Raw genomic sequence first — 13,345 nt, 5'->3', positions numbered from 1 at the left:
TTCTTTCTTCATAGAGGAAGGAGAGCTTTGTGGGATAGCGTATTCTTGGTTGGCATCTGTTTTCTTGGAGTCTGTTGACTATGTCCCTCCACTCTCTCCTTGCACATAGCGTTTCTTCAGAGAAGTCTGATGTCAGCCTAATTGGTTTTCCTTTGAATGCTATCTGTTTCTTCCCTCTTGTCAGCTTCATTATTTTGTCTTTGTCCTGGATTCTTGGGAGCTTTGCTATTATGTGTCTTGCTGTATTTTTCCTTTTGTCGTGGATGTTGGTGTTCTTCTTGCTTCTTGTTTATTAATTTTCAGCTCCTTCTTCACATTTGGGAAGTTCTCTTCAATTATCACTTTGAATATTTTATATGTTCCTACATCTCTTTCCTCTCCATCTGGCATTCCTATAACTCTTATATTTCCTTTCCTCATGGAGTCAGATTGTTCCCGTAGTCTTACTTCGTTCTTTTCCTTCGTGCTTCTCTTTCCTTTTCTGTTTTGGTTCTTTTTATTCTTTTTATTTATGTGTCTTCAAGAGTACTTATTTGTTCTTCCATTTCATCTATTCTGCTTTCATTGCTTTTCCCAGAGTTCTTTAGTTCCTCCATTAATTTTTTGATCTCCTGCGTTTCTTTTGCTTCCCTCTTTAGGGACTCAATTTCATTCTTCTGACCATTGTTTTCCCTCTTTAGGGACTCAATTTCCTTCTTCTGATCATTGTTTTTCTTTATGAGTTATGTCATTTTTTTTTAATCACGACAATTTTAAATTCTCTTTCTGGAAGGCTCAGAAGTTCTTCCAAGTTACTATCTTTGCAATCTGGGGGGTGGTTTCCTTTTTGTGGTGTGCTTTTTTTTTCCTGAGGAGTTGTTAGGTTGCGTGTCATTCTTCTACTCCCTACTGTCTGTTTTCTAATTTGCCATATTCTCTGGAACACTGTGTTGCTGGGACTGGCCGGCATCTTGGGTGAGCTTCTCTGCTCCCCTGTGGCTCCTCCAGGAGCCATCTGTCAGTTTCAAGCAGTCTTTACTGAAAAAAGGTCCCTGTTCTAAAATGCTGATGTGGGGACACACTCCCCTGTGCCTTAGGTCTGCCCTGTCGGTGGGTTACTGCTCCCCCTCTGGGTTTGGACTGCAGGATAGAAGGAGCCTGGCGTGGGCAAGCTTCCCCGCTTACATCTGGCTCCTGAGGGAGACTTCTGCAGGCAGTCTTTACTGAATAAATGTCCCTGTTCTTAAATGGAGATGTGGGACACATTCCCTGTGCTTCCGGTCTCAGGCACACTCTTCTGCGCGCCCGGTCTGCCCTGGCCGTGGGTGCCCGCTACCCCTGTGGGCTCAGACTGCTGGTCTAAAGGGGCCTGGGGTGAGCTAACTTCCCAGCTGGCCACGGGCTGCTTCTGCCAGTTTCAAGCAGTCTTTTCTGAAGAAAGGTCCCTGTTCTATGGGGTGTTAGTGACTGTTTTCTGGTCACTAGGTGGCTCCAGAGATCTCTTCTAATGTTCTTGGGGAGCTGGTTTTTTTTCACCCCGTGGTACAGGGAACAGAGTGGGAATGGTAGGGAAAACCTCAATGGCTTTGGGGTGCTGTGTCTGCCTTGTGCCCCACTGACATGGAGGACCCACGCCCCGAATTTCGTGTCCTGGGTCTCAGTTCCAAAGCCCTCAGGTCCAGGACATGGGCTGTAGCCCAGTTCGGTAGCCACAAGAATGGCACCTTTTGAACCCCGCTCCCGTGTCCAGGCGCCTGGTTTCTGATTTCTCAGTGAGGGACTTTCACCTCAGTGAGGGCCCCCGTGCATCTCCCTGCAAGCCTAGGTCACAGGCACGGGTACATGGGCAGCCGCGGTCCAAGTTTGCTTTTCAAGCGTGCCACTTTTCCGCGCAAGCTTACCGGCCGGCCCGGGGTTGTGTGCAGGTTCCAGATTCTTTGTTGTTCTCTAATGGCACCCGGAGCCATTTGCTCACCTCCCTGGCAAATCCTGCAGGGTTCTCCACAGCTCCAGTTCATGGGGTGTGGTGGCTGAAATAGTTCCTTTCCACTCACAGTCCCGCTTGATGCGTAGTTTGTTCTTGTTGGTCATTTTAGTTTGTTTTTTTCCTCCTTCTGTTGGTCAGAGAGTGCCGACTTTGAGGGTGGGGGAGGGGAGCAGGGTTCTGTGCTTTCCTCCCTTCTAGTCCTCTTTTATGGCAACTTTCTTCTTCGGGTAGTTTGCTGGAGTCGTCCGTTAATCTTCCGTGTCCCAGTTCTCACTGGGACCTTCCGCTTTTCCTCCCTGTTAACTTTTGTTTTAATGGGAGATCTTACTCACAGTGTCTCCTCGCCGCCATGTTGCTCCACTACCCTCTTTTATTTTTTAGTTTATTCAGCTCCTGTCTTTTTCTCCTTGGACTCACTAAGGGCTTGCCTATCTTATCTTTCAAAGAAAAGCTCTCTTTTTTTTGTGGATTTTTCTACTATTTATTTCATTTGTTTGTTGCACTGACATGGGGGTTTGTGTCTCTTTATTGTCCAATATGTGTGTATCTTTAGAGTGGAATTACTGGGTTATATAACATTTATGTTCTTAATTTTTTATTTATTTTTTTAAGATTTATTTATTTATAGAGGCATGTTTTTATTTATGTATTTGTTTATTTGTTTTTTTGTTTTGTTTTGTTTTGTTTATACATGCACTGGGTACAGTCCGAAGCACGGGAGGGTGAGAGAATTCACCAGAGCCAGAGCGGGGAGAAGAGCAGGCAGAAAGACCGAAGTACACTGCTGAGGGGAGCAGAGGGCGACAGGAGAGGTCTGCACACCGTGTGGGACCCTCCTCTGGTGGCCGGGAGAAGCTGGGGTTCAACCAGTGCCGCAGAGGTGGCGGGAAGTTTCGCAACCCAGAGCTCAACCACTGCGCCACCTGGGAGGCCCTATGTTCTTAATTTTTAAAAGAAACCTCCACAGCTTTCCACACGAGGGCATTCATCTGTACCCTCACCAGCAGTGCTCAGGCACTCCCTTCTCCCCACATCCCCTGACTCCCAGATGACATGCCTTGTTGTCTTGTGATTTGACTGTGTTCCCTGGGGATGAGTGATGTCAAGCACTTTCTCAAGGGCCTGTGGCCATGTCTGTTCAGATTGTCTGCCTGTTTTTTAGTCTGATTGTTGAGGCTTTGCTACTGGGTGTATGAGTTGTTCTTATTTTTGGAAATTATGTCTTATCAAATATATAATTTGCAAATACCTTCCTCCATTTGATCAGTTAGTTTCATTTTGTTGACAGATCATACTTCATTTATTTAAAGAAAATATTTCCTGATTTTTAGCTATTTTCTTTAAATCAGCAAAGAAACTATGTTTATGTTTAATATATTACCTTTTCTTGAGACATCATTCTCTAAGTCCCTAAGAGTCCAGAAATGTTATTACATCAAGATATTTATCGTGCTAAACAGCCATATTGCCTAAAAATACTTAATGAAAATGATATTTTGGTCACTTAGACACTGTTTTATATTTCTATACATTGAGCCACGTCTGGGACGCACCACAGCATGAATAAAAGGGGTGTTCAGCACAGCCCCAAAGAAACAGACTCAAAGGAGCACGGAGGCGCCTCCCAGCCTTGGTTCCTGATGGCCGGGGTGATGCTTCTCAGGGACAGGCAAAAAAGGTCCAGGGGAGGCTTGAGGAGGGGGTGTGGGGGGCGCTTTCACTTGCCCCAACACCCTCAGGGGGCCACACTGGGCAGGCCGCGCTTGCCCAGACAGAGCTTCACCCTCTGCGCCACACCCAGCACCAGGGCTGTGCTGTGTTCATCCGCGGGGACTCCTGTTGGGGTGCAGGGGCGGACCCCTGGGCGTCTGAGCGCACCTCAGCGAATTCCGTGCCGCGGGGCTCCAGCCACAGTGTCCACCAGGCACAGGGTCCCATGGGCCTCACTGGGCCTCCCAGAGTGGCCGAGGAATATAATGTGAAAACTTAAAATATGTGTCTCCTAATGGAGTCATGACGTCAACTTCTCTGTTAAATTTTGCTGAGTTGCCCTTTCATCAGTCTCCCCACAGCTGACTTCATGGCTTGGTTCCTCAGACTGCCCTCTATATTCCAGAGGTCTTTGTGTCTATTTTTTGTCCCAGTGCCATGCTGCTTTAAGTATTAGAGCTTTAGTGTATGGCCATGCTTCCTCATTTTTGCCAGGATTTTTGGTTGTTGAATATGCATTTCTGTAACGTTTGTTTTATGTCCTTGGAGAATGCCATTGAAGTCCTTATTGGGGTTGCATTGAATCTGTAAACTGCTTTGGGTGAGATGGGCATTTGGTAATGTTGATTCTTCCAAGCCCAGAGCAGGGAATATCTTTCCATTTCTTTTTCTTTTCTATTTCTTTTAACAATGCCTTACCCTTTTCTTGTATTTTCACATCCTTAGTTGTGTCTTCTCCATGGTACTTAGTCTTCATGGTTGTAAGTGGGATTGTTTTCTTCACTTCTCTTCTAGTTCAATTTTTGGGTATAAGAAGGCAATTGATTTTCGTGTGTTGATTTTGTAATCTAGCTACACTGAAGTAGCTTATTGATTTCATTTGTATTTATAGTGGAATCTTAAGTGTTCTTAGTTTGTATTATACATCCACAACTAATTTAATTGTGCTTAAATGTTTAAAGCCATACAACCTAGAGACAGTTAATGTTTTATTAATTGAAAAAATTCAATTCTGTTATACAAAATTGACAAAATGAATAGTCTTATAGTCTTAGTATAAATTTATAAGTCTTAGTATGAATAGTCTTAGTATAAATTTATAATAGTCTGATTCAGCTTCTTCATTCAATATATGTTTTGAATTCTCATTGTATCCCATAACCTATTCTTATTATATTCCATAACTTTAATTGACCAGCAAGCTATGACAGTATCAAGAATTAAATATTAAGAAAGTATAAAGAAAGTTATTTATCAGTTGATAAATAAAAATGCCAATGATTTAAAAGAATAGTAGCAAGTTGTCAACCTAGAAGTTTATATATCGAGCTTTTGCCATCTTTTTAACTATTCCTGGCAGCCTCCAATCTGACATTGTGCACACATGGGACTCACCTGGGCTGAAAGGCAAGATCAGTTGAGACGTGGGTCAGGCAGCTGCATCTGTGCTCAGAGACACCATGATGACAGGGAGTGCCCTGGGCCTGCTCTCCTGTGGCTCATGCCAGGCTGGGTACAACTGGCATGTCAACCCAGGGCTAGTGCCCATCCTAGCCAACATGTTCTGGCCTTGTACCTCTCGGGTAGGGCCCCTGGAACACTGAGACTGGGCAGAAGGACACTGAGGACTCACAGAGGCTGAGGAGACTCCAGTCACTCAAGGTTGGTGGCGTGAACTTGGGGGGCACCCTCCAGCAGCAGGAGGCCCAGAGCTTTGCCCTTGGTCTTCTGCCAGATCCGCTTCCTCCCGCTTCTGCCCACCGGGCTGACCTGAGGTGCAGGTCACTGTCCTCCTGCCTGTGTCCGGGAGTCTACCTGCCCCCGTCAAGGCGTCATCACTTTCTCTTCCCCACCCCTGTGTGTAATGGGCAGTGTCCCCTCACTGGGACTCCCGGTGGGCACGGGCGCATCATTCTCCCTGCCTCCTCCGCAGAGGTGGCTTGTTTTGAGTCTGTTTCCTGAGGACACCACCTGCCACCCCCTCTGTTGTGTCCTTGACTGGGTGACCGGCCCTGAGAGTGGGCACCGTGGGGACCGCACTGGCCATCGGGGACGGCACCCTCTGCGGCTCACTCTCCCATCCCAGCTGAGGTTTGGTCTGGGGATGGTCACTGTGTTGTCTCCCTCCTGCCAGGGCTCCTGTCCCAGCCCTGGCACATCTGTCTTCACTTTTCCCACGCATCACATGCTCTGAGGCGTGGGCATCAGCTGGCCCCGCCGGGGACAAGCACATGGACTCCTGACGTGGGGCTGGGACACGTCCCTCCCCCTGGCGGGCTGAGGTCTGCAGGCCACGGAGACCTCAGCCCGGGCTCAGCCCAGCCACTGTCTCAGGCCCTGGACAAGGCCTGAGCCATCAGCCGTCCAGGGAGAGCGGCCAGGCCCGCGCACTGGGGAGGAGGATAAAGTCAGCATTGTCTGTTTGCATGTGAGTGGGTTTCTCCCTGATGGACTCGAGTGTGAGGGAGATGCAGTTCAGGGTCCAGCATGTTCTGCCTTTGATGTCATCTCCTTTGTCTTGTAAATACACCCCACGGTCTCTTTTCATCCACCATAAAGAAAATGTCTTCCATTTTGTCTCATGTGTTGTTTGTGTGACAGAGGAATGATACGCTGGCTGCTCTGAGGAGACAGGGTCCGGGACGAGCCCACCCAGGTCTGTGCAGGCCACTCTGCGGGGTTGCGGGTAGGGGCCCCTTGCTTCCCTGACACGCGTGGGTGCCATGAGCATGGTGTGGGGTGGGCCTGGGGTCGGGGGGGGTGAGCAGAGGGCGCACTGGCGATCTGGCAGAGGGGGCCCGTGCCCATTGGCCGGCAGGGGCGTAGCCTCCGAGCTCGGAGCGTGGGTGGGCAGCCTGCGGCCCCCAAGGCTTGCCTGTGTCTCCCTGGGGCATCACAATTCTGAGCACCGCGGGGTCAGTGGTTTCTCAAGTCACCTTTGACCAGTGACCATCCACACAGGCTGACGGTGGCCCCGGACGACTCCCGGAGCCCAGCCCCCTGGGAGAGGACACCCTCTTACCTCCTGCTCAGCAGGCAGCCCGGGCAGCAGGGCAGGCGGGGTCATTGCCGGGACGGGGTGTCCTTTAGGGGCTCAGGGAGAAGGTAAAGGTCAGGGGGCTGGGGAGATGCTCATGGGGTTAACTGGGAACCCGCGTGGTCACCAGGACTGTTGTCGTGTCACGGCCAACGAGGGAATGTCCGTCCTTCCCACTGTCCTGGCTGGGTGCCCACATGTGAGTCGCAGAAAGAAGAGTCAGGTGCTCTGTCTCCGGGGAGGCCTCTGTGGGGAGACAGCGGGACAGCGAGTGTGATGTTTGAAAAGGACCAATTTGCAACAGTCATACGCCACAGGAAATCACCTGACAATTAATTCAGGAGACTCAGAGTATATCCAATATTAAAATCAAAAGAAGCATCAGGAATGCAGGAGACTTTATGTCTCACAAACTTGACCTATGACTCTGTCAGGGATGTTCAAGTGGCTGCAGGTGTGAGGCAGGTGGACGTGCTCGGGAGCCGAGAAGGTTTCAACCTGAATAAAAGGTGTGAGTGGCTGCTGGCTCCTGAACTCCCCCAGGAAAATGTCTCTGGGGGTCCGAGGCGTGTTGGATTGGGGTGTCTCTTTCTATTGCTGGGTTTGTAGGTTTTATGTACTTTAGACACTCGCCCTTGTCAGATGTGTGTTGTGCACAATTTTCTCCCAGTGCAGGACCCATTTTGGGGATGACGTCTTCTGAGGCACAGAAGCTTGCTAGTATGGGGGGCCACTTGTTCCTAAGTGTTCTTCTTCCCTGGTCCTTGGTGTGTGTCCCCAAGTTCATCTGTGGAGTGAGTGTGCAGTGGGCAGCACCTGTGTGTTCCTTCTGGTATTTTAAGGGTTTGTCTAGTGCAAATTGTTAACCCATTCCAAATTGTTCTAATAATAAGGAAAATAGAAATACAAACCGTTGTCACTTGTGAGAAGGGACCAATCAAGAGACTGGACCCAGCAAAAAGGTGAGGGAGGGAGAGAAAAGGCCTCTCACCTGTCCTGGGAATGGTATGGAGACGTCTTCAGAAACTGACGACAGGACAACCACAGGATGGAGCAACCTCATCCGGGTATTTGTCCCAGATGCGCAGACCACGCACTCCTGTGTTCCCAGGAGCAACGTTCAAGTAGCTGGCCATGGCCCCAACCCAAGTGCTGGGGACAGAGGAGTGAATAAAGAATGTGGATCCAAACTAAATGAAATATCGCATGGCTATTAAAGAGGTGAAATAGTGTCCTTAGGGACCAAAATGGACCTTGAGGTGTGTATGCTAGTGAGTTAAGTCAAAAAGTGAAAGATATTGGCTGGTCTCACCCATCTGTGGATTATAATATAAAAAGCCAACAATTAAAAAAATATATAGTGGCAAATAGCAAAAGGAAAAGTTGGACTAAGTGAAAAAATTTTCTCTTTACCAGAAAGAACAGGGTTGGAGAGTAGGAGTGTGGACGGAGGGGCAGGCAATGCAGGGCATTTAGTAGACTCTGAGTGGACACTGGTGCTTGTGGGAGAGTGAAAAGTGACCCATGGTAAAAACAGTAAAAGTGAAAATGAGTGTCCTCCTTGATAAGAACAAATAATAAATTAGTGTGATGTTGGGGTGAAACACTCCTGGTAAAGATCCCTTCTCAACAGACACTCACTGGATTTGTTCAAGGAAAAGCAGAAAATACATCCACAGGAACCTGGCCACAGAATGACGTCATATCCCAAGGTCATGGGGACTGTGCTCTCATGCTATCACTGAAATGAGTATTACTTTGAGTGATTTTCTAACTCAGGTTTCATTCTGAAATTTGAATGGACGAGTCATGCCTTGTGATTAACAACATTTTATTATCATAAATAGTTTCATGGACAAAATGTGCCCATTGGTCAGGACAGTGACCTGCTCCCAGAGAGGAGCAATATCACCCCCAGCTCACGTTCTCACTGTTAGGGAAACAAGAAAGAGAATCTCTGTGACTGCAGTGCAGATGTGTGGAATTATTTTAAAAAATTGCAAATATCACCAAGCTTTAGTTTGCATAATGTTTTACATCATAAAAAAAAAAAAAAACACAGTTCCCAGGGGGAAGAAAAGTGAACTTAAGTGTAATCTACAAGACGGTGGAGAAGACCTGGTAGAGGATCAAGATACAATCTGGAAAAGTAAGGGAACCTAAAAATCAACACAATGACAAGTTACAAATTATAAAATTTTAAATAGAAATGTAGTACTTCAAAGATAATTCATATAACTTTACTTTTGAAAACGCCACATCGAGGGAGTACAGTCACCTTGGCATCCAAACAGGCATCACAGAAATTAACATTCCATCCATTCCAGGTTTCACTCATAGATTCCTACTAACCAAGGAAGCTTCCATCTTTCCACCTCTGGCAGAGTCAAGTGTGGTTTCCTTTGTCCTTTGAGGAGGAACAGGAACTTCTCCTAGAGAAAGACGCCTGGTGAGGAATCATGAGGGATGGGGGGCCTCAATCTGTCTCCCCTGGCAACAACGAGGACAAGGCCCTTGGTGGAGACACACGCAGGCTGTGGGAACCGAACCCCAGGATTTGGGTCCCGTGGCCATGTGGTCCTGAGGACAGACCCCTTTACCACTGCTCTCACTATGTAAATGGTGGTGAATGTGAGTTCTAGAACATTCTTTCTACACCAAATACAAGTTTTTAACCATGAGCTAGATTCAGTTTATGAACATTACACAGGGAGGGCTTGGGGGAAGGATTGCAGAAATTTAGGAAACATGAGTATAGTGAGGATTATGAGAATAAGAATTTGTGACAAGGGAATAATCCTAATGCAAGTAATTGATGCTTATAAATGATGACATGTAAGAGTTGGGGAAAAAAGCTGAATTAATGAGGGGCTATAATTGTAGATTTGTGATATCTCACATCTTGGAGTAATGGCCATTTATCAGTCTCCCCACAGCTGACTTCATGGCTTGTTTCCTCAGACTATATATAATGGGATTAAAGATGGGGGGAACCACCATGTAGAACATAGAAATGACCAGGTCAGACATGGATGGGGTCACTGAGGTTGGCTTTAGGTAAGCAAAGCATCCAGTGAAGAGATACAGCACGACAACCAGCAGGTGGGGAAGGCAGGTGGAGTAGGCCTTTGACTTCCCTTCTGTGGATGGGATCTTCCTGACAGCAGAGAAGATGTGGACATAGGAAATGACAATGAAAATGAAAGAGCAGACAGTCAACACCACACTAATGAGAATGGGGACAAATTTGCTCATTACATTTTCTGAGCAGGAAATAGCCAATAACTGGGGGACATCACAGAAGAACTGGTGGACCACGTTGGACCCGCAGTAGGACAAAGAGAAGGTTCCAGCTGTGAGGATCACAGCATAGAGACACCCACCCAGCCAGGACACAGCTGTCAGCTGCACACACCTATCCTTTATCATGATGACCTCATAGTGCAAGGGGTGGCAGATGGCAGCATAGCGGTCAAGGCTCATCACCGTGAGCAGGTTCAGCTCTGCACCTGCTGAAAAAATCATCATGAAGACCTGGAGGACACAGCCCGGGAAGGATATGGAACTGCTGTGCCTCAGAGAGTTGGCAATGGACTTGGGGACCGTGGCTGAGATGAGGCAGAGGTCCGAGAAGGACAGACTCCTCAGGAAGAAGTACATGGGGGTGTGGAGGTGCCAGTCCAGGGTGGTGATGAGGACGATGAGCCCGTTCCCCAGCAGGGCGCACAGGTAGACCAGGGAGAAGAGCAGCGGGTGCAGGAAGCCCATGGTGCCCTGGGTGGGGAACCCCAGGAGGATGAACTCTGTCACAGCCGTGAGATTGGTCACCACTGGAGTCATCTTCTGTGTAAAAGAGGAAGAGCAACAAAATTTTAATTCTTCCAATATTGAAAATATAATAGGTTATCAATACAAGATAATAACTCAATGTATTTTCTACATCATTCCTTCCATTTCTATGGACATTAATATCATCTATGTCTGCTGTTTCATTAAACTCATTTATTACCAACTCATGTGAATATGTCATTATTACACTCTCCACATAAGACCTGAAAATTGGTGAAAACTGAAAATTTCATCTGTCCCCTAAAAAACGTGAACAATTAGAATCTCATATCTGTCAAAATAGTCCATAGACAAAGCCCCCCCACAACCCACCCCAGTCCCGCGGCTCCCTGTCCTGCCCAGGCCCCAGCATCTCCACCAAGCACACATCCTAGAGGTTGTCCAGGGCACAGCCCCAGAGGACACATGACCATGCCCAGCCCCTCCCCACCCTGGAGAGCCTGTCCCTGCTCCTCCAGCACAGCCCTGGTCTGGGGAGGCCCCACAGTGACAGGTGTGCAGGGAGATGGGATGTGCGGGTGTCTGTTTTCCTGCTCCCCAGGACCTAACACTGTCCTGGAGCTGAATGATCTGGGCTCTTCGTCCCCGTGTGGCGTGTCCTGATGCCTCCTCTGTCAGATTCCTGCCCCTGTGGCCTCACTGCTGCCTCCTGGTCCGTCCCCTCTTCTCCTCATCTCCCTGCCACTGACTCCCCATATCTGAGGACCCAGAGGGTCCCCAGATGTTTCCCGCAGTCTCCTCCTAGTTCACACCACACATACCCTGCAGGATGGGCTCGTTCACCCGGGTCCCTCCTGGCCCCTCTGTCCCCCTCAGACTCATGCACATCTGTGCAGGGAGGAGGCTGCTCAGGGGCTGAGCCAGACGGTCTGTGTGTGTGGCTGTCCCTGCCGGTCCCAGTGCCCTGGGTGCCCCGGGTGCAGGTTTGTTCCTCCCACCAGGCCCGTGTGTGAGTGGGGATCCTTGGACAGGGGGTAGCCCTGCCCACTGCCCTCCTCCTCCCCAATCTCACCCTCTTTTGGGTGACGGAGGGGCGTACCCTGGGGAGGCAGGATTTTTACAAGAGTATAGTAGTATAAAATAAGTGCAGCACATTGGCGGGGATAACTCCCGAAATTTAATAAAAACAAGAAAATAAATCAGGATTCCTGGAGGTAAAGAAATGTTGTACCTGGTTATTAATGATGTTGACATCTGTTGTGTGACTTTAAATACCTATTTAAAATGTATAAAATAACTTGACATCTATCTCCTCCAGACCCTGTTTATACTGTGACTTTAATTTACAATATCGCTAACAGTCCCTGAGTGAGGGCGTTGGGGAAAAATCCCAAGTTCACATCTGTAAAAATTCAGATGTCCCTGCCAGCCTCATGTTCGTGTCAGAGCCATGAAGCGGTCAACATGTTGCTGTAAGAGTTACTGATTTTCTACTTGACTCATTTTTGTCATAATGTTTGGGACAAAAAGGCATAATGTTCCGAATTTAAACAACTAGTTTTATTTTTTAACTTTGCCTGGAATTTCTTCATTACAATCTAATCCCATTGATTGTTGTGGTTTTATTCAGTGCCCAGAACACACTGATTGTGCTGAAGCTACATCCCAAGTCTGAAGCAATAATCGTCCCATCTCCATAACCAAAGCTTGTGATCAAGGTATTAAAAGTCAATATCTTTGAACATCTTAAATTACAAGAGAAGATGTTTTCTCTCCCTGAGTCTCACCCAAGCTGACAAGGCATGACGACTTGGACCCCGTCAGCATCAGTTCTCGTGATTTACAAAATGTATAGTTTAACACGTTCTCAAGTCTAAAAATGAAGTTTGAAATCTAAAAGTTTTCAAGTGTGAGTGGATGCTCCCCTGCAAATACCTGCAGTCTGGGGGGAAGTTCCCGTTCTCGTGTCGAGTCTGTGTCCGGAGGTTGTCCCCATGGCAGGGTAGAGGGCGTCCCAGCCTCTCACTCCATGGTTGGGGATCGTGGGGAGCCTCTGAGCACTCACAGCATGTTCCGCCCCATCCTGCGCCACCTCATGGACCGAGCAGGGCCTCAGGGCTGGGTTATTTGAGGTATGGAGCTGGTGTCCTCGGGTTGGACACTGTCCAAGATCCATCCATCAAGTGACTTTACTCCAGAGGGACAAGTGCCCTTGTTCAGGTCACTGTCTTAATTGGTGTCGTCCTGCAGCACATTCAGTGATAATTGGTTTCTGAGTGTGTCAGGGGGGATTTTGTTGATGGTTTCCGATGTGGGGAGGAGTGAAGTTCATCCTCTTCTCCAAGCCCCATCCCCTCCCCTGACCGCCGTGTGGCCCGGGGTGGCCCTGCTGGCAGAGCCAGGACAAGCCCCATCCACAGGGAGCTGACAAGTTACCTCCTGCCCCTGTGAGCCCTCCCAGGGCCTGGCAGGTGGTGGATGGGGGTGAGGGCTGTGTGGAGCTGCAGCGAGAGGGAGGGAGGAAATGAAGAAAGAGAGAGGAGGGGTGAGGAGGGAGAAATTCCGCAGAAACCAGTGCGAAGGTCTGAGGTCTGGGTCTCCTGGGATGTCAGTTTGTTTATGTCTCTTAGAAATGTGACTAGTTTTCCCTTCTGACCCCATTTGTCCGCATTTGTTTGTGTTTTTATTATGTGATTCTGCAACCTTGGTCTCGTAGACAGTGTGTGATTTAGGGATGCAGACTAACATCTCTCATGCATTCACCACAGCCCCCCAAGGCCACAGACCCCCTCTGACTACATACCGTGCCCCCTGCTCTCCCCTTCCCGCTGGAAATAAAAAAA

The 13,345-nt window shown here is 48.3% G+C and overlaps 1 protein-coding gene across 1 annotated transcript; it reads right to left on the bottom strand.

Annotated features, from left to right (window-relative positions):
- Window positions 1-9,638: 9,638 nt before the first annotated feature.
- LOC119250850 (olfactory receptor 14A16-like) lies at window positions 9,639-10,553 on the bottom strand (the record flags this gene model as incomplete). The annotated part of the gene is made up of 1 exon (XM_037518438.1): window positions 9,639-10,553. A coding segment is annotated over exon 1 (915 nt), but the record flags the coding sequence as incomplete, so codon positions are not given.
- Window positions 10,554-13,345: the final 2,792 nt, after the last annotated feature.

This window comes from Talpa occidentalis, unplaced genomic scaffold (assembly GCF_014898055.3).
Source record: "Talpa occidentalis isolate TD23 unplaced genomic scaffold, MPIMG_talOcc4v2.1 talOcc4.18, whole genome shotgun sequence".
Classification (NCBI taxonomy): domain Eukaryota; kingdom Metazoa; phylum Chordata; class Mammalia; order Eulipotyphla; family Talpidae; genus Talpa; species Talpa occidentalis.
The sequence above is the reverse complement of the archived record's forward strand: the minus strand, read 5'-3'. Positions and strand labels throughout refer to the sequence as shown.